This window comes from Eublepharis macularius, chromosome 9 (assembly GCF_028583425.1).
Source record: "Eublepharis macularius isolate TG4126 chromosome 9, MPM_Emac_v1.0, whole genome shotgun sequence".
In the NCBI taxonomy this organism is placed as follows: Eukaryota; Metazoa; Chordata; class Lepidosauria; order Squamata; family Eublepharidae; genus Eublepharis; species Eublepharis macularius.
The window spans coordinates 85,154,839-85,180,646 of record NC_072798.1 but is presented as its reverse complement, the minus strand read 5'-3'; the positions used below and the strand labels follow the sequence as shown (position 1 = coordinate 85,180,646).

The 25,808-nt window shown below is 40.5% G+C and overlaps 1 protein-coding gene across 4 annotated transcripts in view; it reads right to left on the bottom strand.

Annotated features, from left to right (window-relative positions):
* PLXNB2 (plexin B2) overlaps positions 1–25,808 on the bottom strand; it is a 400,939-nt gene that overhangs the window by 120,153 nt on the left and 254,978 nt on the right. For all 4 annotated transcript variants that reach the window (XM_054989404.1, XM_054989405.1, XM_054989403.1 and 1 more), the window contains 4 exons: positions 9,621–10,749; positions 5,965–6,150; positions 4,994–5,116; positions 2,345–2,445 (listed from right to left, as the gene is read on the bottom strand). In XM_054989404.1, the coding sequence (XP_054845379.1) occupies positions 2,345–2,445; positions 4,994–5,116; positions 5,965–6,150; positions 9,621–10,736 (1,526 nt within the window). In that variant the 5' untranslated portion in view covers positions 10,737–10,749. The remainder of the gene's footprint in view (positions 1–2,344; positions 2,446–4,993; positions 5,117–5,964; positions 6,151–9,620; positions 10,750–25,808) is intronic.

Sequence of the window (25,808 nt, the reverse complement as noted above, 5' to 3'; positions counted from 1 at the left end):
GGCTCCTCCTCTACGTGTCATTTTCTCCCAGTTTGGTGTAGCTGTTAAGAGCAGCAGGACTCTAATCTGGAGAACCAGGTTTGATTCCCCATTCTTCCACTTGAAGCCAGCTGGGTGACCTTGGGTCAGCCACAGCTCTCTCAGCCCCACTCACCTCACAGGGTGTCTGTTGTGGGGAGAGGAAGGGAAGGTGATTGGAAGTCGCTCTGAGACTCCTTTAGGTAGCGAAGGGCAGGGTATAAAACCAACTCTTCTCCTTCTCCTTCCCCTCTCCCCAGTCCAAACAACAAACCCCGCTATTCATCTTCTGGAAAATGTAATTCACACTTTGTGATCTACCTTGAGTCTCACTCAAACAGGCAGATAGTAAGTAATGCAAATAAATTGTTTAAAACCCTGGTGATCGGTATTACCATGGGAATATAAGAAAGGCCCCCATTTAAATTTTGTAGTTTGGAGCCGCGCATTAGCCATATATATATAAGGCTGGTCTACCTAGGGGGGCGTAATTCCATGTTTGGCTTCATGTCAAACTTCTAGATAATTTTACTGCAGCAGTTCAGATGTCTGAGAGGAAGCAAGATCCCTGAAACCCACCTGCTTCCTATAATTAAATAAGCCCTTTTACAAAAACAGAATACATTTCATATCAGAAAACCCCATATGCTTCTGCCATGGGGTTAATTAACCTGAAAGTCAGAAGCGAGTTGTCTGACTTACGCTTTACTCCCCGTTACTTATTAAAAAATAAGCCTGCAGACATTCAAAAGGTTTGGTTCAGCAGAATTTAAAGCTTATTTCTGCAGGGAAATTTAGGTATCAAGATAGCAAAGTGGCGAGGTTGTTTCCCCGAAAACTCAACGGAGGCTGGACCTTTAATTCTTATGTAGTGAATGAATAAATGTGTGTGTATTCGTTCTTAAAATCTCAGTGCGGTTTATTTTTCGGTTGTATCTTCCATAGGTTTGCAAGTTCAGCCTGCAGTCTCTTTACCTCTGACACAAGGATGAACTATTTTGAGAACTACAGAAAATCTTGCACAGCTCAACATAAAGCTATTATAACCAGTGGTCCAATGAGAAAGAAAAGCGCAGATTAGGTATTTTCGTAATTCCAAACTGCCAATTCAAAATTACAGGCGAATTGCTTCAAACACAAAGAAAAAAACACTAACTGGCTTTATATTATTGCAATTTTTAAACGGTTCTTCACATTTTTAATTTTGAAATAAAATGTATTTCAAACATATTCCTTTAAGATCCAATGTAAAAAAATTCCAACCAGCTTAAACTGTCATGTCTTTCTGAAAAAGCTCTGGGAATTATATTTTCATGATCATTGAGGGATGTTCTGTTAGAAAACTATTATCCTGAAAGGTATTATAATTTTTGTGGCTTGTTGAAAAAAAGACACTTGAACAGATTTTATTTTGGTATGCAAGCCTGCTTTAAAAGGTGCATGGATTTAAACAGCAGGAAGTGTTTTAGTAAAGACAATGACTTAAACTCTTCTTTAACAGTTAATTTCTAGTTCGCTTAGATTCCAAGATACGCTTGGCAGTGTGGGCCTATGTTGTGTGGACTGGAAAAGCAAACAAAAGCATTGTTCTATTTTTTTTAACATTCCTGTACTTTCTACTTCCAGGAATTTTTTACTTCATGATTTTGACTACTAAGGTTCTACCACCACCAGAAGTCATCGTCTACTAAACTAAATGGAAGATGATGCCAGTGAAAAGGGTCTTGTCAAACCATATTCATGGGAACTGTGTTTGGTGCCTACAGAAGATGACTATTTTCTACAGCCTAGTCAGCGAAATTCTAAGCAGAGTTACTCCAATCTACGCCCACTGAAATCAATGGGCTTAGACTGGAGTAACTCTGCTTAGGATCTCACTGCTAATAAACCTCCAGTGTACTGCTCAACAATGAACAAACCACTATGCCTACATAACCTTAGAAACCCAAATGAAGAAAAAAGAAATAATAGTTTTCCCACCCCCTTTCTAAACCCCTTTTCCAACTGGCAGAGCTACATTAAGGAACTTTTAGGGTTAACAATACTAGAATAAGACTATCACCAGATAAATGCTAGATGTTCACCAGCTGCGGCTTGGCAACCACCATTTTCATGCAAATTATATACAAACTATACAGATAAAATATGCAAATTAGTTTCTTCCCTGCTGCTCATTATATGTTTATACTGTGGTAATTGGTGATGAAGAATTATTCCAGTTCTGGAATAAAAGCTTCGAAGAAATTATTCAGCAACAATATCATGAAAAGAATTAACTTGCATAATATAATATATACCCCTCTAAGATGCAGGATGCAATACTTACTTTCCCTCTGTTACACACCAACCACAATAAGGATCCTGAGTATTAATACACTGATCACAGGTAGTATAAATATCACATTCCTGAACAGGCAATCGAAACACCTAGGAAGGAAAAAAAATAAAACCATTAACCAAAATAGTAGTGATTTCAGTAAGAAAGCAAAGAATACCATTTTTGTCATTTATAAACTATCCATTTGATATATTCTATGACTTTCCTTGGATATGTTTGTGCATGTGTTATATGCCGTCAACTTTCTTCCAACTCTACGACTTCCCTTGGGTATGTTTGTGCATGTGTTATGTGCTGACAAGTTGCTTCCGACTTATGGAGCCTTATGAATTAATGACTTCTAAAACATCCTATCATTAACAACCTTGTTTGGGCCATGCAAATTGTTTGCACTCCAAGCCAATTCACATGCACACCAGACTGGGTTATATCATTGGCTGACATTCTCAATATTGTTTAGCCCACCATGCAAAAACTCTCTAGAGTACCAGAGAGCGAGAGGTGTTACTCATTATCTGCTATCTAAGAACCTTCACCCAGAAATGCCAGGGACTGAACCTGGGGTGTTTTGTACGCTAAGCATTCCTGCTACCATTGAGCCACAAACCTTACATACGATAACATCTGAAACCATCTCATACAATCATACCATTGATCCAGATGGGCAGCCGTGTTAGACTGTCTGTAGCAGCAGAAAAGAGCAAGAGTCCAGTAGCACCTCTAAGATGAACAAAATTTATGGTAAGGTAAGAGCTTCAGAAGAAGTGGGCTGTGATTCACAAAAGCTCATACCCTATCACAAATTTTGTTCGTCTTAGAGGTGCTACTGGACTCTTGCTCTTTTCTACGGCCATTGATCCACTTACAGTAGATTGTACAGAATAAACTGACAGCAGCTCTCCAGAGCCTCAAGCAACGGTATTTCCCAGCTGATTAACTTAAGCTCCTTTAACTGATATCAGGAACTGAATCAGGGGTCTGTGCATATAAATCATGCACTCTGTCACTGAGCTATGTTCTCCGGACTCTTGCTCCTTGTCAGAAACACAAGAAATCATTCCTCTTCACGTGGAACTACTATAGGTTAGCACTGCTCCTGTGACCCCTTAATCCCATAGATGCAAGTCAGAAGCAGTGCAGAGCACTTGTGTTGTATAACTGGTATAACATAACACTGTATTTTTTTAACCACTTTGCCATACCCTAATCTACAACTCAAACGTCCTCTGTCTGACACAGGATTTGGGGGAGTCATGTATGGAAGTTGATTGGAAGAGCTGAGACTTTTCTATATGGGTGAAGATTATGCATACTCCGAAAGTCCAGTAGCAAGTTCTATTGTGAAATCCAGGAAGCCACATTCCCTGCCCCCACTTTCAAAAGACAGACTTTGTAGGATGGGATTTCTCACAGGTATAATATTTTGAACTGGCTGGTTTGTATTGTTACTCTGAATCTGTTACCGGTAGGACTGGCTTAAGGGCTACTACTGTGCTATGATTACATATTTTTTCCCAGGAGGACTATTTTAATTATACCATTCTATCAATGTATGAAAACATCCAAAACAGTATGTCCAAGTCTCGTTCTTGCCCATACATGCTCGAATACAGATATATCTGTTTACACCCCATGAAGGCTAATCTCCTAAAAACACAGATGTTAATATTTTCATAACCATTGTCACCATTAAATCCCTGCAATATTCTCCCCCTTCACTGGGAATACATTCATGACTAATTAAATATCAAAAGGATGGCTCTCTGTCAAGACAAAGCACTCATTTCATTATCTTGGCAATCAGAACCAAGTCAGAGGGAGCATATAGTAACACACAAGCAAGTTCTTATTCACGATTCTTAAATACTATTCTGCATTTGGGCAGGGAGGCAGGAGGAAGGAATCGCTTCAAAAAAAAAGCAAGCAAGAATAATGGCTACTGTGTGCTATTTTATTTACTAATGGGAATAATACTAACTTTTAGAGCCACCGCACATCTGCTTATGCTTCTCATGAAACAGAAATGACAGATGCTTCGGGGGGGATATTTCCTGATCTCTGCATGGTATCTGGGAATGGGTTAAGAGGAGAGTGAACTTCAAAAGACATTTGCTACAAGTGACCCACTGCTTGCTTACTCAAATGGAAATGTTGGGGGAGAAACCAGGAGGCACTTCTTTGCAATCTCTATTTCCAGTCCTCTTTTCTAGCAACAAGACTTGCCGCTGCACGCAGTGCTCCTGCTATCACAATCTTGGTTGCAAAAAGCACTCATCTTCAAGTACAAACTGATGCTTAGAGATGAGCAATCTGAACTCAAATGACATAGCTATTGGCACCTGCATTGTAGTCTAGCAGTTAGTACACTGGATTTAGAAAACACAAGTTCAAACACTTCAATTTCATCTCTCACTCAAGAGCCAGTGTGGGGTAGTGGTTAGAGTGTTGGAGTAGGATCCAGGAGACCCAGGTTTGAATCCCCACTCTGCCGTGGAAGCTCGTTGGGTGACATTGGGCCAGTGACACTCTCAGCCTAACCTACCTTACAAGATAAAATGGAGAAAAGGAGAACGATGTAAGCCGCTTTGGGCCCCACTGGGGAGAAAGGGGAATATAAATAAAGTAAATAAAGCGTACCTTGTTTGCAGTCATCACATACAAGTGTTCTTGGGAAGCATCAAGGACAAGATCCTTCTTAATAGCTTGGTTTTTTTCAAGCACACCACCACCATACTCCTTTGCAGAACTGTCCAGAAATATCTGAAAAAATAGATATTTTAACTACTTATACATGGAACAGGAATGAAGAATTATTAATTTGAAGGTGATTCATTTGTTTTAAAAACCAGCCATTTCTAGAAGTGATTTGTGTAGAATGAGAAAAGCCACTGTTCTTTGTCACTGTTTTTTCAAAATGTTGCCCAAACTAGATACCAGTTTCGATTTTCCATGCCTGGTACGCAACTAGTCTGCCGTTTTTTCATTAAAAAAATGGGGTAGATCCAGCCATCCCCAAAGAAGCCTTTCTTCTACTTAAGTGGTTCTTCCTACCACAGAAAAACAGCTGCTTAAATTGCAGGAAGGCTCCTTAAACTGGAGCGAGGTTTTAAACTTTGCTCAGTGGAGTGGAAGGATAGGAGTAGGACCCACCCCAAACGACATTACCAAAGGCATTACCAAACTCATCTGCATTCTAAGCTTAGTTTTGGAAGTTTCTGATCTTTACCATATGCTTCAGGTACTTATTAAGAACTTGGACTGCAGAACTTCTGATATCAGCCTAGAGACATTCTACCACAGTTCTTTTTAATTTTTAGCTTGACACCACTTTAATAATCCCAATCTCCAAAATATGGTTAAGTGATCAGAAACATGTCATGAGGTTACATGTTCCCTTGCAAACTCCCCCATTTCAAAACGGTTTGCTTTAACTATAGTTTAGTATTAACATCCATCTTGGAATTAACTATTCTTAAGACTATCGGGAGGGCTGGTGCTTTGATTAGAGTGCTGTGGGGAAGAGTGTTCCGAGCCAGGATGCTGATGCTTTAAAACTGTAACTTTCTGTAGTCTAAAAATAGTCTCACTTTTAAACATTAACAGGTTACCTTAAGTATTCTGCCATCTGAAGTTCCTACGAATGCTATGGTGTGATTATTCTCTACTGCAAAGGTCACTGCAGTTAACTCAACACCTTCCTTTTTCAACAGGGGATCAGTTGTAATTCCCTCTTTGCTTCCCAGAGGGTATGGTAAATGTTCAGAACCACACGGAAAAGTTTTGCTAAGAAGTTCCTAAGAAATGAAATTAGTGAAACAAAAACAGAGATTTGGACAACTCGAATCCTGTGGCTTGACTGAAATCATCCCCACCTCTTCAACTTTCAACAATTTTGCCACCCTTTTCAAGTAATTAGATCATATCTGACAAGGGCACTGTCTCATTCAAGCTGATCTATTGGAAGCGCATGATATAGATGCTGCCATCTTGGATCACATAGGTCAATACATCCAGCCTGGCCAATCTCACTAAGGCTGGAAGCAGAGTAGTGAAGACCTTCTGAGGGGCAACTTCACTGTTTCTTATATATAGGCCTTATATAGTGGCTGCTACTGTACTATCACTGATGCAAGCATCTCTTCGATATCTAAAAAGGTGCTTGTTTCAGCGAAGCACTCATCTAGCGCAGGATGGAAGTTTAGGTCATTTCTGAAAAGTCAGTGCTTAGGAGAGCAGAAAAGGTAATGCCAGTTTGAAATAATTAGAGCACTGTTTGCTGAAATTTCTACCCCACTGAAAATATATTTGAAGCCCAAAACTGGAAAAAAACCCCACAAATATTTGCTCAGCTCTGTTAAAAATAGTGTCAAAGTTTTAAATATTTAAGAATTTGGATCCTAGAAATTCAATGTTTTTTAGATTGATAGATCTGTTAACAATATGGTTTACCTTGACGGTATGTTTTAATTCGACTGTATGCTGTTACTTGTCTGGTCTTTGACCATATTAAACTTAGTTTGATTGATTGACTGATTAAGAATAGTGTACTTCATATTTATGGAGCATACCAAAGCAATTTAAATACCCGAAGCTGAAGCGGCTTGACGCTTCGGCTTTTGGAGTATTACAAATCATTTTCCCACTTCAGGTAAACCCGAAGCAGGAAAATTGAATTTCCCCCCCGTGCACACCCCTACTCTGTAGCCGGTACAATACTGGCTACAGATTTAATAAAAATCTTAAATTCCATTTCTTTCCTAAGTTGCTTTTCAAATATTTGGGATCCAATTTTCTATGACACAGACTATTCCATCATTTTGATGGATCAAAATAAATAACCAAATTGAATACCAAAGGGAGGGAAAAAAGTTGAACATCTGAAGCAGAGTCTCTCCAGAACACACACACAGATGGTCCCACGTAAGCCAGGCACTTCAGTATTAACAGAAGCTTTGCATGTGTGCTCCCCTCTTCCTTCCACATCTCAGGCATAAAGCTTTCCAACACTAAATGCTAAGCTCTTGTACATGTGGGAGCTTTGCATTTGCTCTGGAGTCCTACAGAGTTTTGGATCTCACTGTTGTTTTGAAAGCGCGAGGGATATTTTTAATTCTGAAATGATTTGCCTCAAGTAATCTTTAAGCAGCAAGAGCATAACAACATATGATTAGCTGCTAAAATCATATCGTGCTCCTATTTACTCTAATTGAGAGGCTATGGGGGGGGAAAGGACAACTGGCACCAGTATGCAGAGCTCAGCAGAACAAACCATGGGGATATTAAGCACTTTTTAAAAAAAAAATCACACATAAATTAGACTTTATTTGAGATGCATGTTATCTAGCAGTGGAAGTTGCATGTAAAAAGTTGGAAGGGACCATCAGTGGTAGCGGACATGCTTTGCATATAGAAGGTTGCCAGTTCAGTTCCAGGTACTTCCAGTTAAAATGTCACAGGTAGCAAGTTTTCAGAATGACATTATACTGTATGAGACCCTAGATACCTGCTGTCAGAGTAGACAATACTGAGCCAGAGAGGCCAATATTGGGTCTGGTACAACTTTTAACCCTCCCCATCAGATGTTCCACCAGCACCCTGCTTTTTAACAACTTAATAGCACCTGAAAATTATAGCAATGGTTGTTGCTATCCTGGTATTTATTTATTACTATTGTCATTATGATCTTATAATGTTTTTATATTGTTTTTATGGATAACTTGTATATTTATTGCTGTATTATGTTTTGAATGATGTAATGTGCCTGAGCCCACTTGCGAGGAGGGCGGAATAGAAATCCAAATAAATAAATAAAATAAATTACATTCTTCTATGTGGGGCTCTAATCTGGAGAACTGGGTTTGATTCCCCACTCCTCCACTTGAAGCCAGCTGGGTGACCTTGGGCTAGTCACAGTTCTCTGGAGCTCTCTCAGCCCCACCCACCTCACAGGGTCTTTTGTTGTGGGGATAATAATGGCATACTTTGTAGGCCGCTCTGAGTGGGCACTAAGTTGTCCTGAAGAGCAGTTTATAAATCGAATGTTGTTGTTGTTGTTGTTATTATTACTATTACTATTATTACTATTATGACACATTACTCTGGCAGATGAACCTTTGCTCTAACCAACAGAGACAGGATCTAGGAACAGGTTTGTTTCCTATTTTGGGTTTTCTTCCCAAAAGCGTTAAAAACCTGCTAATAACAGTCTTTGGCAAATCTGTCAAAAAAGCTTACATGTATTGTTATTCAGAGGTATATTCAAAGCCAAATTTCCACGTACATAGGGATAAAAAATGGTGCCCTCCCCTTTTGTGGTAGTATAACAATGTGTTTCACAGTATTTAAAAACTCATATACTGAACACACACTTTCAAAGGAGGTGGAAAATAAATGTGGGAACAACAACATCATTTGTATCTGGAGCATTTTTGTACCTCAGGATTTCTGCCTGCTTTGTTGTGAGGCATGTGAAGTTCTCCAAGATAACAGATAAAGATGTATCTAGCCGGAAAATGCTTCCTACAATAGTGTTCTCTGAGGGGGGAGAACTCATTGGGTATTTTTTTTCCAAATACAACATATGCACTGGGATAAAAATGTATCCTAATAACAAAATCAACAGATTTTTTTAAAGTGCCTGTACTTAAAAGTGCCTGTTCCAAGCGGAACAAGTTATACAGCCACTTTTCTATGTATTCTGCTCAAAAAAGCACAATGAGGTTAAGAAAGTCAGCTCTCCCCTCAGACTGTGCAATGGGATAGCCAGTTTTATACTACACAACTCCACCCTTCATGTTGAAATCAAGTCTTTCTCAGTAGCAGCCATCACGCAAAAATGAATGCTGCCCTTCCCTTCTGATATGAATGGACACACAGTCAAAATAAGCTAAAATTTTTATATCCCATCAACTACAATGTGACTTAAACGTGCTTCACTTTGGCTAGATATTTTTCATTTTAAACAGCCAAATGGACAAACTGATGTTTTACTTCTGAAAGTAAACACTAAAAAGATGAAAATGGCATGTTTTGTATACTGAAATCTTGTTCTTAACATAGGAGCATAATGATACCATATTGACAGATAGAAGAAGAACTATGAATTCTACAAAGTAGTTGTTCTGGAACCAGAAAAGCAGCCACACCCTGGGCTGAAAAATTTTAACTATTTATGTCTCATCCTTTTGTTTCATAGATTGAAATTACATTTATAAAGCATTAAATGCCTGTTCAACCTGTTCGTAAAGCAAAAATTTCACTTTACCTGTTGATTTTTGTTAATACAAGAGACACTATCCGCTACAAACGGCTTGTAAAAAACATCCTGTCCATGTGCCTTGAAGTAGCATTTCTCCCTTTTTTCTTCCATTATCTGATTGATCCGTCCCAAGGGAAACATGCACAAAGCAGATTCCACGGAATTTCTCTCTTTGTTGATCCTCCGGAAGAGGGCGACCAGTATTTTCTCTGATGGGGCGACATCATCTTGCCTTGAGAGTGTGATATTCTCCAAAATAATCTGCCCAGGCACGGCCGCATAAACCGCATTGCATTGGTTATAAGGGCCACCCTCATCTTTACATTCCAAGTCCATTTCGAAGTAGGAATGATAGTATTCGTCTTCTTTGCAAAGCCGTGCAATGATTGTCCGGTTTTTAAGAGGCTGTTTCAAATGCTCATTGAAAATAAAGTACACGTATCGGTTGTCTTCGAAGATGTATAAAAACTCTTGTGTGCTTGAGGAAGGGTACGCTGATTTAATAACGGCAGGATCTGCATATAACTCAAAAATCTCTCTCCCCTCCCCAATAAAAAGCTGGCGGGTACTGATTATGATCCCATTGTCACTTAGCCCATTCCCTTTTCCCACAAACATCATTCTACCTTTTTCCAAAGAAGTGATGAGCCCTACGGTGGATACGTTCTCATCGTTGCTTGCAACAAACGATTTTTCTCCACTGCCATTCTCATAGTACGTTCTGTTTGAAATGTTCTCGAGCTCCCTAATGGAACAAATGCCTTTAAACAGACTCCCACAAACTACGATTTTTTTCTCCTGCGTGTCTAGCAAAAGAATCTTGTTGTAATTGTCAGTCATCTTTGCTTCAGTGCACTGGCTTTCATCAATGGGAGGGGTGCACATTTTGTTATCTTTATGCGGTCCGGTTGATACATCACCTATTGTGGGATATGGTTTCAAGTCTTTTGTCAGTTGATGCAGAAAATTCACAGCTCCTAAATAAACAGTTCCTGTCTCGTGATTCACTGCTAGATGGCTCAGCTCCGTCCTACTCGTGAACGAATCAAATGTCTTATGCCTTAATGCACAGGTAACACAGGAGTAGCTCAGAATGCTCAATGCCCAAATCCATACAGCCATTTCTGTGCGATACCTGATAAATAAAAATAAAACATGCATTACACACAGCCAAAAAACATATTACAAACACACTGCCCCTTTGAAGACAGTATCATTTACCGTTTGGCTTCTAGAAGAGGCTATCCTGTGACGAAATACTGAAATTTTCATGTTACATGCATCAATAATGTTACATGTATCAATAAGGAAGGTACTCTTACTATATATAGAAATATTCAAACAGATTTCAGCTTTTGTTAGTATACCTAAAAACTGTAAGGACTCAGAGAAAGTCTATTTTAATGGAAAGCTTAAGCTTCATACATATGACAAGGGTTTTTTTAACAGAATAAACAACCCCATCCATATTCTTTTTATCTGAAGAAGTGAGCTGTGACTCACGAAAGCTCATACCCTACCACAAATTTTGTTAGTTTTATAGGTGCTCCTGGACTCTTGCTCTTTTCTACTGCTACAGACTAACACACCTACTCATCTTGATTCTTATTCTTTTTATGTATGTTAACTGCATGCCCCGTGGCACAGAGTGGTAAGCGGCAGTACTGCAGCCCAAGCTCTGCTCGCGACCTGAGTTCGATCCTGGAGGAAGCCAGGTTCAGGTAACTGGTTCAAGGTTGCCTCTGCCTTCCATCCTTCCGAGGTCGGTAAAATGAGTACCCAGTTTCCTGGGGGTAAAGTGTAGATGACTGGGGAAGGCAATGGCAAACCACCCCGTAAAAAGTCTGCCAGGAAAATGTCGTGATGCGACATCCCCCCATGGGTCAGTAATGACTCGGTGCTTGCACAGGGGACAACCTTTACCTTTAACTGCATGCATAATGTAAAAAAAACGAATAGCATATTTCACTTCATTGTATTACTTTTCTCATACAATTAGGAACTACTGCATTGTACAGTGTCTCCCTCCCTATGACAACAAAATAACTTGGGGGGAAAAAAAGAGAATTAGCCCAGTTCTTTCAGATCCATTAGCGGAGAGCTTGACACTTAAGGAAGAACTACACAATATGGGGTGCACAAAAATACCGTAGAAAATGGTACTTTCCCCCTCTGTAACGCATAGTGAAGCCTACCTCATTGTCCAGTTGTCACTGCTCTGTTCATTTCCCTGTACATATAACTGGCTGTAACATGACAACATCAACATCAGGTACGTTTTATTACACGTTACAATAGGGATTTTTGTTTTTTGCACACAAGCTTCTCATCCTTGCCAGAAGTTCCGCTTCTCTCCTAATGTCCTTTACATCATGTGCTGCGTGGTTTGATGCTACCTGGCTCCCAGATGTCATTTACTGATGCCACATACTGATACCTAAGAGCCAGAAACTCCCAGTATCTCTCCCCAGAGGCCCAGTTAAAACTTTGGTAATCCACAGGAACAGTATAGTAGGAGATTCTGTTTTCAGATCAATTCATTCTAATCAGAACAAAAAAGTTTAAGAAATGTCAGAAATTCTTTTTTAGCTGAGGTCCATGGCCTCTTGCCATGTCAGGGAACCTTTGGTGCCTCTGATCTCATCGGGAGTGTGAATCTTCATTCCTTTAAGCCCCATCTGCCAGGGCTAAAAGGATTGAGAATGAGTTAGAGATCCAGTGCTCCTATCATGCACGCACACAAACACAGGCCCAATACCAGGGAGGGATGGTATGTGCGTGGTAGCATGGTGCACTCTGCTGCCACATTTAGCTTGCCTACAAACTAGAAAGCCCCTATGACTTTTTAAAAAAGTGGGCTTCTTTCATTATAGAAATGGAAAAACTGACTTGTTGCACTTTTTTCAGGAGACATGTGAACATGTATAACCGTAAAGGTTTTTGAGGGGTTTTTTTGTCACCTGTATACGTGCTAGTGATTCCACTCTACCTCTCCCCCAAATAAAATGAAGGGTTCTCACATCTGTTAACAGTAAAAAAAAATAAAACTTATTTTTCATGTTTTGTGTGTGTGTGTGTTATGTAAGGCAAAACTGAATTTGCCATTGAGCATGCTTTTGTCGCTTCTCCATTCTGAACCACCTTCAAGAGATTCAGGACCGGCTTTGGGGTTTTGACTCACAGTGTGAACCACTGACCTCCCTGTGTTAAGGCTTACTAAGATTATGTATATGAAGCACAATATTCAATATTAAAGGCCAACTAGATACCCAAGGTATATGAAGCATTCATGATAAAGTAATATGTAAACACTATTATTGTTTCAGGAATGGGAACAGCTTTTCCAGGCTCCTTTTCCGACTGCCCATCAAGCCCCGCCAGTCTGAATTAACAGTGAGTCAGCATTTTTCAAACTTGCCACACATGTTAGCTTTGAACCTAGAATGCAAGAATCCAAGTTCAATTCCATATATTTTATTTTTGCAGTCACAGGCAAGTGATCAAACCTGACTCTTGTAGGTTACCATGCGTAACTCCAAAGAAACTCCTCTGGGCTTGAAAAGTCACCTGTTATTTAGGCTCTCTCTGACATTTCTACTTCTAACACATGGTTTTATTTACTTATTAAAAGGTGTACAACCAAAGGCTTGTGATTGCAGGAATCCTTCATTAAAAATTAATTTCATTAAGAAATACAAACTTCAGCCCCCTTCCTCTCCATCTTTTTGGCTCTGATGTCTGCTTCTGTGATTCGAGTGCCCTCCGTACATCAATAATTACTTTGAGACACAGCTGGAGGGTTTTTTTGGCCTAAGCTCTAATATACGATCAATAAGCCCGATTAATGAACTCACCAGAACAGCATACAGTGGAGTGAGTACTTGCACCTTCAGTAGCAACCAATACTCTACCAGTTATTAGAGAACACTAATTCAATATTCATGCAGTCTAGCAGATGGTACGCAGGGCATCTGGGCCCATATTAAATACAGAAGAAACAAAGTGATGAACAATAATGGGGGAGGGAATGAGAACTGGGTGCAAAGACAAGAAGAAGCTCGTCCTATTTCCATAAAATTGAAATGCCCAAATTAGAGTAAGTGCAGAGCTTTAATTAATTCAGCAATTTCTGAGTATTTTTTTTTACAACATAGCAGGCTACAAAACTGAATTTTGAAATGCATCCCATAAAAAAAAAATAAGGTTGGAAATAAATATCTACATGGGTTTTTCTAGAAAAAGCAAGAGAGTTGGCAAGAATTACTGTATTTTTGCTTGATAAGCATAATTTTGGATGGGCTTCAGAAAAAAATGTTACATTCAAAATAACGTTAGCCTGTGCTAACTTGATTGCTAAGGAGATTGATATTTGCTTTCAGGATTTATCTAGAACAAAGGTGACATGCAACACAAACTTTAGCTCTTTCCTGTTTTCCCTTTTTAAAAAACCCAGATATTTTGAAAATTTCAGTCTGGATTTTTTCATTAAAACTGCTTATCTGGGAATTCTGGCCTCAGAATATACAAAGGAATGTTGTGTATTTGTGTGTGCATGTTATAACCTCAGTGGCTTCTTAAATACAAACATCCCATCCCCTGGGAAAGAAACAAATAATAATAGGCCTGCAGAACACAAACTATCATTCTAAGAGAAAACCAGGAAAAGACAATGTGATTCTGCGGTCTGCTTCTAAACATTAATCACACAAACATCTACAGATGACATGTGGAAAGGATTTGGAAAGCTCAAAGGAAACCCAAGCCAGACTCGAAAGCTCCAGATCAGCTAAGACAAATGCCAGGCCTCCAGAAACAACAATTTAAAACAAGAAAACATATCTGAGCAGAGCAGGAACTGCCATGGGGGAAGGGTGCAAGCAGCATAAAGTGCCAAAAGAAAAACAGAGAACCGGTGGGAGGACAGAGGAAAGAGTTCTGCGCCAGAACAGAAGTCAGAGTTGGCTGGTTGGCAAGAACTGCCTGACTCATCAGTTCCACCAGCTAATGGGACCACACAAAAAAAAAAGAGTCAATATCCAATCTGCAGAGAAGTTTCAGACAAGAGAAGGAGAACTGTATGCCCCTAGCCAGAGACCACACTGACAATTCTGAACCCCTGCCAATTCTGCTCCTTTTTAGCAACAGCTGTTATACTTTCAGAACATAAATGAGGGTAAGTGGCGGCACACCTAAGTTCCTTTGAGGTCTTAAACCAATCTGGCTGGAGAATAATAGCTACAAGGACAGCATCCAATCTAGCAGGAAGAGATGTCAGACGTGGCTGCAGTTCAGCAATGTTGAACAAAATGCCTACATGGGAAGCTATCAGAGGTTTCCAAATGACTTTGGCAACAGCTTTAATCTCACTTGGTTTCCACCTAGTAGAATGTGGGTATTCCTTGTGTTGTTATATACAAGGTTCAAATGGCATGTTGATTATTATTATCTATTTATACCTCACCTTTTCTATTCAATACATACCCAAAGTGGCTGACATCATCATTCTCCTCTCCTCCATTTTATGCATACAATAACCTTGTGAGGTAGGTGAGGCTGAGGCCCAAGGCCACTCAGCAAGCTGCCATGGCAGATTTAAGGATAGGAATCAAACTTGGCTCACCCAGCTGGTTACTCTAGCCACATTGACCCCAAGTTAACAACCATTTGCATTGTGTTTTTCTGTTCCATGTCTCTGAGAGCTAGATTTAAGGCCAAAGCACTAACACGTGTTTGTAGGGATACCATTCCCCTGCCGGGGGGTGAGGGATCCCCTGCTCCCACCCTTCTGCCCCCCGTACCCACTTACTTGGCTGGCAGGGAGGCACGCCCCCAAGCCACGCTGCGTGCTCCGGGCCCGTTTTGGGGAGAATCATGCCCCGTAGAGCCCAATCCGGCCCTTGGTGAATGCAGGAGCGCTCCTGGCCAGCCTTTGACCCCCGCACGATGACATCACTTCCAGAAGTGACATCATCGCACAAGCCGGGAGCGCACAAGCCAGGAGCACGTGCGAAAAATAAAACCCCCTGAGCGGCAAGGTGAGTGCTAGACTCCCAATCTCCCACTGGGGGAGTAAAGGGACCTGGCAAACCTCCAGTTTGGGCTCCAGGGGTCCTGGCAACCCTACCTGTTTGTGATACCATCAGAAAACCTTGCTATTGGATAATCATGTAATAAAAGAAAAAATAGAGATGTGGACTGGCTTGTATCAATATCACTCAAGTTGCTATTGTTTGTAGCACTATGTTTGTAGCACTAAGGCAGAAAAAAATCTAGCAAAAAAGTAAATAAGCTGGAGACATCTTGACAGACCATACCCATGTTGGAGAAAAGTGTTTTTCATGCTTGAAGGATCTTCTCCCCTCCACACACACATATATATACTGTTTTGGGGAGGGCCCAGGGCTCAGTGATAGAACATCTGCATTGCAGGTTTCAAACCCTGGGATCTTCAGTTAAAAGGACCAGGTGGCAGGTGAGTACTATTGAGATCAGTGGTCTGATCTGATCTAAGTCAGCCCATGTGTATTCAAAATTATTTATCATTATCCATGCTGAGAAAATGACTTCCTAATATTGTCACCACATCTGGTACAAGTTGTAGTAGTGACTTAGTTTTTTTCTCATACTGCTTGGGTAGAGTTCCAGTTTACTGTACTATAAGACCCAGTGCTCCAAAGAGTGCACTGACCTGGATAGCCCTGGTGAGCCTGATCTTGTCAGATCTCAGAAGCTAAGGAGAGTCAGCCTTGGTTAGTATGCAATTGGATGGGAGACCTCCAACAAAGACCAGGAATGCAGAGGCAGGCAATGGCAATTCGCCTCTTGCCATGAAAACCCCACCAGGGGTTGCCATGAGTCAGCTATGACTTAAGGGCACTCTCCACCTCCACTCCAAAGAGAAAACAGCAGCACCAAGAATGACGCTTTCCATGAGGGAAAGGGTTACATTCTTTCTTGGCCATCCCCAACCACATCTTTCGGTGGTAGTTATTCATAAAAATAGCAAAAGATGGTAGATCTCTAATGTCTCGATTAATTTGGCCCAAAGTTTCTTTTAAATGAATACAATCCGCCTTAATTTTAAAAAGTACCATGAATTATTTGGGTTCCAAATATGGGAAGATTTGATTTAGGCGCTCTTTGAACCCCAGATTTCCAGCCCCTCCTGTCAATCTCAAGGTGATTTTTTTCTTCCCTCTGTTGCTGAAAATAAAATATAAAAGTGCAGTTTTATGGATTACCTTATGTTCTTGGATCTTAAAACTTGGCCCGTTCATGAAAAAGAAACGGCACTGTTACTTTGCCATATGGAAACAATTGACTGATCTATTTTGACTCACCATTTCTTTTCACTTAAAATGGGCCACTTAGTACATTATTTCTGAAGCTGAAAATTAAACTTTATGCATGGAAACTGGGCATTTGTGATGCACAGAGATTTTTTCTGTTTCAACAAACAATAGCTTGCGTTCAAATATTACTCCACCTTCTTTTAAATCTGTGCATTTTTGTTGGTAGAGAGAAGATATCTGCAAGCGCTCTCATCACTGTATCCTACATTGAAATGTTGTTCTCCTTGCAACATATGTAAAACGCTTCATGAATATTTTTTTATTCTGTGACTTGATGTTGCCATCCTAGCAGTGGAGATCCTTGGAAATAACTTGAAGGGGTTTTCTTCCTATACAAAAGATTGAATTTAAACTGAATTTTAAATGAATAACAGCAGCCCCCGCAGGGTGTAAATGGAAGGGGGTGTGTGGAACGGAACAGGTTTCTCAGGAAAGAGCGCTTTGCAATTCAATGAATCCCAACAGATGTACTGGGCAAGTGAGGGGGCTTGATAGTTTTGGAGAGAGGAAGAAAGAATGAACACAGCTTGAGTTTGGTGCTGAAAAGGACTGAATAGCTAATAAGGTGCTGTGTCAAAGGCTCTTTATAGTTTGCAGTTCTGAAAGGTTTCCGAGAGTGAGTCTGGACTTCTCTGCTGTGGGACTGGGCACTGAAACATAGGTGGAGAAGCAAAACTGGTGTGGGGCATTAAGGCAAGGCGTAACAAAACTTAGCTTTCAGATTCCACGGCAAGCTTCCTCTGGACAAATCTCTTGGGTCTGCTTCTTGCATCTTAAATTAAACATATGGGTGTCCTCTTGCCACATCTGAAGGTGCAAGGGAACTCTAGTGTGAATACTGTGACCCATGTGGTCTCTCAGAGAGAATGGCAGGTTTCCACGACATCCTGTGATCTTGGTTGATCACCCATTGGAAACAAAGTGTCAACAACTGTGATTTGCACATTGCTCTTCTAGACAGACCCAAGTACAGATTTAACATAAGGGGAGGCATGGTGTTCAGCTGTGAAGTTTGGTGGGTGGGAGGCTTTGGGCAAGACACTGCATCAGCTATATGCAGAGTGTCCTGGATTTCCACAATCCTTTTACTGACCTCTTTTTTGCAGGATCATATTGTATATTAATCATAAACCTTGGGCGACTCGTGCACTAACTCTACCAAATTTTTGAAATTCTCAGTTTTTGATTTAGTATGGTCTGCCTGGGACACTGATATGATGGATATTGGACGGGTGGATATCAGACAGAGCCAGTGTGGTGTAGTGGCTAGAGTGTTGGCCTAGGATCTGGGAGAACCGGGTTCAAATCCCCACTCTGCCATGGATATTCACAGCCCAGCCTACCTCGTAAGGTTATTGTGAGGATTCAATGGAGGAGAGGAGAACAATATAAGCCGCTCTGGGTATCAAATAAACTGCACCCTCTGTTTCATTATCCAGTTACACGACAAACCAGTTACATTTTTAATGTTAATGTTAAAAAATTACTTTAAAGCCAGATCTGTAGTGAATTTCATTGGCCAAAACAGCAAAGCCAGAACAATTAAAGCCTCCCTGCGACTTCCATTAAAATATCACATAATGGCTTGTATCCCACAGTAAATCTCCCCTGATGGAAAGCACCTCCATTGGCAGGGCGGGACTTCACATTCTGCTGTAGTCAGAAATTCTCCCTGAATGCCGCTCTGGGAGGAGAGAATGAACCCTGAGGTACAGCACAAGCAGGAGGAAACTGGAAGTCCGCTGTCTCCTCCACAGAAAGGGAGGGATGGCTCACTGGCAGAGCATCTGCTTGGAACGCAGAAGGTCCCTGGTTCAATCCCCAGCCTCTCCAGGCAGTAGGTGATGTGAAAGACCTCAGCCTGAGACCCTGGAAAGCCACTGCCAATCTGAGTAGGCAAAACTAACCTTGATGGACCAGTGGCTTGATTCAGTTTCAGGCAGTTTCATATGTACACAGTGCACATATATGTACACACATATATATGGACAGTGGGAAGAAAAAAGTGGTGAAAATTGCACCCCTTCGACACATGGACCCAAGCCAAGAAATATAATTAAAAGGTGCAACATAGTATTCTAATGTGTAGCATTTGCCTACTCAGTTTTCTTCCTCCAGCTGCCTGCCTGCTTATCTCTCCTATTCTGTCTACATCAATGTTAACAGAACAAGAAAAACCTGAACACACCTATTCATTTCTCTAGATCTGTCTGTTTTTCAACTTCTAGCCTTACGTCTAAATTAATGAAGATTTGTCAAATAATGGGTTTCTTTCAATATGAAGCCAGACTCAGCTACAGATGTCAAAGCCTTCTCCAGATACACCCATCAAAGGATTTCCCTCACTCTGAAAATATTTAAATGTTGAATCAGGAATTGTCTTCATCTGATCATAATGTGATTATGACACTGGACAACTTTACTATTGCAATGCACTAGGACTTCCAGATGTTCTTTCCCAAGATCTGCATGTTCCTCCACATGGCCATTTTATGACAACAAAACATATGAGAGCTATACTAAAGCCCCGTCTATCTCAGCGGTCTCTAATCTTTCCAGTTGTAGATTCCACAGGCAGCAGCATGGGACTCCATCTCGATTCCCCTCTTAACATGTGTGCAAGGAAACAGAGGAAGCATGGTACCCTTGCTGTCTAGGCATAGGCCCATGCCGCAGGTCTTTCCAAAATGCACCCAAAATAGTACTTTTCCATAGGGGCTCCACAACCTTCATAGTGAGCATTCGTGATCCACGGATTGGAGAACACCACTCTACCTGGTTCTGGCTCAATTTCTTCAGGGTCCAAATACTTGCTGGACTTCTGTCTTTTGGGATTTCCTGTACTTGGTTGTGCTGTAGGTTCAGTTTAGATCAAACATCAAATTGCAACTTATAATGTTTCGTAAGCTAGTCTTAGTTTGAGCTTCCAAATATGAAAAAAATCATGCTTTCACATGTTCTGTCTTCTCAACACCCAGCTGGAAGTGAGATGGTGAGTATAACTACAGATTGTGAATCCAGACATTATACTAAACCGTAGTTAGTACAACCAATATTCTTTTTTATTTGACAGACAATTGCAGCCTATAATTTGTCAGATCAGACATTACAACAATGTATAGTTCACGGGTTGCCATGATGTTTCACTTATGCAGTCTGTGGCTTTTATTCTTAGGCAGGCAAGTAAGTTGTATTTCCTCAATCTGATTTTAAAAATGTGAGAAATTCTGGAAGAGGTTTTGAAAGAAAAAAGTCAGTGGGGAAAAAAAAAACCCTACCAATCATAAGCCAACAGAAATAAACCTCTGGGCACAGCTATTCTCCCAGCGTGCCATTTAGACTGTTTCGAATGTTGAGGACATCAATCATTCAAGTCCTAATGTTACCAACATTCCAGACAAACATACTATTGTCTCATATCCATAGCTAAGACTAGTTATACTGGAAATCCCAAGGCACAGATTACTGGCAGATGCTTAAAGAAAAGGTGTGAATTCCGCAGTATTCTACAGGAAGAATTTTTGTACGTTTCATTTTCAAGGCTTTTCCCGTAAGTCTTTTCCTGTTACTGGTGCCATGCAATTGTTAGGGATTTTTTAAGGTCATAAATTATTCAACTTAATTATGCACCATTTATTATAAAAATCAACCCGAAGAAGAAATGGTCAGACTATTTCTGTTTTGTTGGCATCAACCATCTATAAACGTCATCACGTCCCAACTAAGTTAGCTGAAAGTAGAAACCTGCATGGGAATTCTTGAGTCCACAGAAAATTCTGTCCATGTGTGATAAACAGCAGACTTCTGCTCATGAACAACAACAAAAAAGGGCTTTAAAATTTTATTAGCAAGAAAGAGAATTCAGCAACAAACAAAAGAGGACCACCACCATCTCTCCTTCAATCAACAGATTTCTCAACTCAAGGAAGGAGATCCCATATGTAAAAACATCATTTTCTCAATCAGGAGCCAAAACATAAATCAGATTCTCATGGTAGACAACACACTGCACTACTTTCTAAGAACGTGCATCTCCCCATCAACAGTTTGGCACAATTAGTAAAGTGTAAAGACACACAGCTAAAGCTTCCCACAAAACAAGTAAGCCCAAGTAATTATACATATATGTCATAACCATAAAAGTACTTTATTATTAACCACACCTTCCCAAGAGTCTTAACACATTCCTTTTTGCTATAGTAAAAGGCCTCTCTACATGTTATGATATTCCCGGACAGCCCTTAATTCACTGTTTTATGACAGGGCGAATGTTGTTACACTTACTGTGAATATGGTTTCTGGACTCATATCCAGAATAGTTATTCCACAACTATGTATGCTGAACTGTCATTAATGTTTTGCCACATTTTTGGAGTCCTATTAAGGTTATTTAAATTTGATTAATTATGCCACAAACCATACCCAGAAAAAAGTCACTCCTCTAGCTTTTAACGTGCAGCTCAACTCCAGCAATTTCTTATGGACAAAGAACTCTGATTTCTCATTTTCAAAAAAAAAGGAAGCGGCACATTATGATTTCATGCAATTTTCTGAATTCACTGAAATAAATTGGGATGCTGCTCATCTACGCAAAACCTTTGTGCACACATCAGGACCACCTTGAGATATTTATCAGAGACGAAGTAGACAAATACCTTAAAATATAAAATAAGAGGACACGTGGGGATCTGGCAACTATGTTCTATTTAAGACGAGAAACCTCCATAGAACAGATATTCAAATGCTCAATGGGAAACTATTTTAGTTGTTTCTTCTGGGTTTTTTTTTGTTTAGATCAAATACCTCATCATTAAAAATTTTAATATTAAACCTGTTCCAAAGCTCACATGGCCACTCTGTTAAAAGAATTACTGACTATTAGAAATTTATACTCTCGTAGACACCTTTTGTGTCTTTTTTTCATTCATTTCACAGATGTTTGTATCGCCAAGTACTTAATCGACACATCATGATTAGGTGCCCTAAAATATTCCACTGCAATCTTAAGAACCCTTTAATGAAATAGGGCTTACTTCTGAGTAGACCTGCTTAGGCTTGTTTTCTGGATCTAGGTGTTTGCTGTGTTTTTTCACACACCTTATCCTGTTGATTAACAAGTACATAACAGCATAAGAAGAGTCCTGCGAGATAAGGCCATTGTTCCATCCTGGGCTTTTTTTCAGGGGGGAACACAGTGGAACAGAGTTCCGGAATCTCTTGAATATACTTGGTAATAGTGATTGAAAATAATATTATTTCAAAGAATCCCATGTGTTTCTTCCTCATTTCCCTTTTGAGAGTTCTGCCACCTCTTTTTCCAGAAAAAAACCCCTGGTTCCATCTAGCATAGCATTCTGTTTTACTAAGCAGCCAACATAGTTGCCCTGGTGGGCCAGCATTAGGGTTGCCAGCTCCAAGTTGGGAAATTCCTGGAGATCTGGAGGGTGAAACCTGGAGAAACCTAGGCCGTTTCCAGACGGCTTACCGGCCCCTGGAATGTCGCGCCACGGTGCGGGGAAAACGCGAAATATCGGGTTTTCTCACGCGGGTTTTGCGCGAGAAAACGCAATATTTCACGTTTTCCCCGCACCGTGGCGCGACGTTCCGGGGCCAGTAAGCCATCTGGAAACGGCCCTAGAGAAAGTGGGGTTTGGGGAGGGAAAGGACCTTGGCACCCCCAAAAGTCACCATTTTCTCCAGGTGAACTGATCTCTGTGGCCTGAAGACCAGTTGTAATTCCGGGAGATCTCCAGCCACTACCTGGAGGCTGGCAACCCTAGCCAGCACAGAGATCAAGGCCTTCCCCTGATGCTGCTTCTAAGCATGGCTATTTATTCAGAGGTGTCAGTGGTTTGCTGCTTCTGTATATGGAGGTTCCCTTTACTCATCATTGTTAATTAAAAAACAAACAGATTATGCAGATATAAACTCCTTCTGTATTAACTGTTGTATTTACTTCAGTTACAACAAATTTATAATTACAACTTTTTAACAGCAACAAAATTTGATTTATATACCGCCCTTCAGGATAACTTCATGCCATGCACAGAACAGTTTACAAAATGTGTTACAAAGTGTGTGAGGTGGGTGGGGCTGAAAGAGCTCTGAGAGAGCTGTGACTGACGCAAGGTCACCCAGGGGCTTCAAGTGGAGGAGTGGGGAATTAAACCTGGCTCTCTAGATTAGAGTCCTGCCACTCTTAACCACTATACCAAACTGGCTTTTGGCTTTGGATGCCATGAAGAAAAGGAAGCAATCTCCTCAAATCTTCGTTTATCAGGGCTTTGTTTATCATCATTTGTTGAGCGATACACATTTTCAGATGAACTTTAGGAGATGGCTTTCATCTCTATTCATTTCGTGTCATGAAATAACAGAATTTCCTAAAATAAAAATAAAAATAAAATCTAAAGCTGTTCATTATAGTTCTGTTGAAAACTGCTGCTCACCACCTAGACAGAAGTTTTCTCTCATCACAGTCCTGCTACACTGAGGAGTCTCCAGAAGAGCAAAGTAGGAAGGTCTGATGAAATGAAATGGTGGCATCAGAAGGACCACCCAGAACAGTGGTACGGATTACGTTTTGGACACCCTCCAAGTCTTTATAGACTTTAAAGTCTCCAGAGGGGAAACCAGGAAAGGAGCCTAAGCGCTCAAGCAAATCTTATATACATTCTTTATGAAGTCTGCTGAGAAGGCATGGGCGTTATTTTAGTAGTGTGGAGGAAAATATTTTAATTTATACACACATATACTGACTTATACCTTCCATAGCTCTAGCAACTACGGCACATCTAAAACATGAGTTTACACACGAAAATTCTGCTAAGAAAATTGATTTTCTAATTCAAAACTTTTTATTCTTTGTCCCAACTAGGGGAAAGGAGTAGGCACTCTGAAGGTGCTGTTTTAACCATTTATCTCTGCCACACAGATTTTGGTAGTAAGTATGGTGGCATTCAAGCATCTGGCCCCAACTGTGATTAAGAAACAGCTTAAAAACCAAGTTAAATTAGAGGTGCATCTTAAGGCTTGGCAGATGAACCAGTAACTTTGAAAAACAGGACAGCTGAGGCAAGTTTTGCAGCCCACGTGGAAAGAACCAGAAAGACACGTGGGCCTCAATACAATCAAGACTTATAGTGCAACCTGAAGCAGAGTCACACCCTTCAATGGATTAAGAAAGGTGTAACTCTGTTTAGGATTGCGTCATTAGGTCTGCAAGCCTGCCTGCTACTCATCTTAGCAGAAAGGAGAACCTTGCTTTGTCTGACCCCGTCCCTCAATGAGTCCAGCATCACCACTGCTTGTACTGATGCCTGCTATACGGTGCTTTTTTTTTTCTAAAAAAAATGTTTAGGGGTACTCTCAGTTTGACTCAAGAAAATCACCATTTTATAGTCCAAATCGGAAAAAATAAACGCAGTCAATGGACAAAATTACCAAGAACATGCATTACCTCATATTACACAGCTCACAATAACTTTCATCAGTAAAACACCACACTACTTCACAGATTAAACACTCGCTTCCATCTGAGACTCAGGAAACACCGTGAAACGAAATGACATCAGAAGACTGTCAGTGATGAGAACTATGGGTCTTGCCAACCAAGCCCCTCTATAGTGACACATGCGCACAACCAAAGAGTTCGGTATAGGTAAACTCTTTGCACTCTTTGCGCAAAACGTACACAAATACACAAATTGGTCGCCGCCATCGGGGGTAGCAACAAGACTGATCAATCACCGTGCTAGATTCCAACTACCAGAGCTCCAAGTGGCTTAGAGAAGACTTGTTTGTATTTGTCTGCACCCTAATGATCACCGATTATGCCAGCGATCTTGGTGGCGTGTTCAATGCTCAAAGATGTTCCATTTTTTGTAAGACGAATAGCGCTCCTAGTGAGTTTAAATATAACTGAACATCATTGTTGCCAACACGCTACATAAAACTTAACAAATCACATAAATATCCATAATACGTTTGGAGTTGGTTTAGCGGGAATTCCAACATTTTAAATTTTTTACTTTCTCCCATTAGATTCACAAAATGTTTAGGGGTATGCGTACCCCTGCGTACCCCCAGAAAAAAAGCACTGCTGATATATAGAAAAGCTAACCTGGAGAAAGAAACCCTCTGGCAGTAAGAACTTCCTGGGTAGACATTATGCATAGGAGCAGAGAGAGTGATTTGGATCAGCAAGGCAGTGACACCAAATTGGGGAGGGGGCCAGCTTCAAGAGTGGGACCCCCAAAATATAACTGGTTAATTAATCATAATATGAATTTGGTTGGTTTTTAATTTCCTAGGTGGCTTTTAGAAGGACAGGTGAATACCTGAGTTGGAAAGAAGGGCAAATGGCACTTGGTATAGGATAGACCAGACTAAGGAAAGATGGCGCAGAAGAACTGTCTCCTTTTTCAGCTTCCAACTCAACGCTGAGGATTCTGTGGATGTTGTTTGGGGCAGCTCCTCATAGGAGAATGCTTGACTTGGGACACCTCTCAACTTTTTCTAATTGCTTCTTGTGGCAGACATTTTGCGACTGGCCCCTTCTCCCATGGAAGACATTGCCCACTACCCTTTCTCAATACTTCACAAGGTTGAAGAGGAGGGGAATCCTGAAGAATTTGTACATTAATGAAGGATCATGTAGGATGTGTCTGGAGCTAATGTGGGCATAGAGGAATACATGATGCAGTTGTGGATGTTTATGAAATGTTTGCAAATAATCTACTTAGATAAAAATGATAATAATTGCATTTTGAACAGACCTGGCATCTTTTGTGATTGCATGCTTTAAAGACAGTGATAATAAGAGAAAAAATTCATGGGCCAT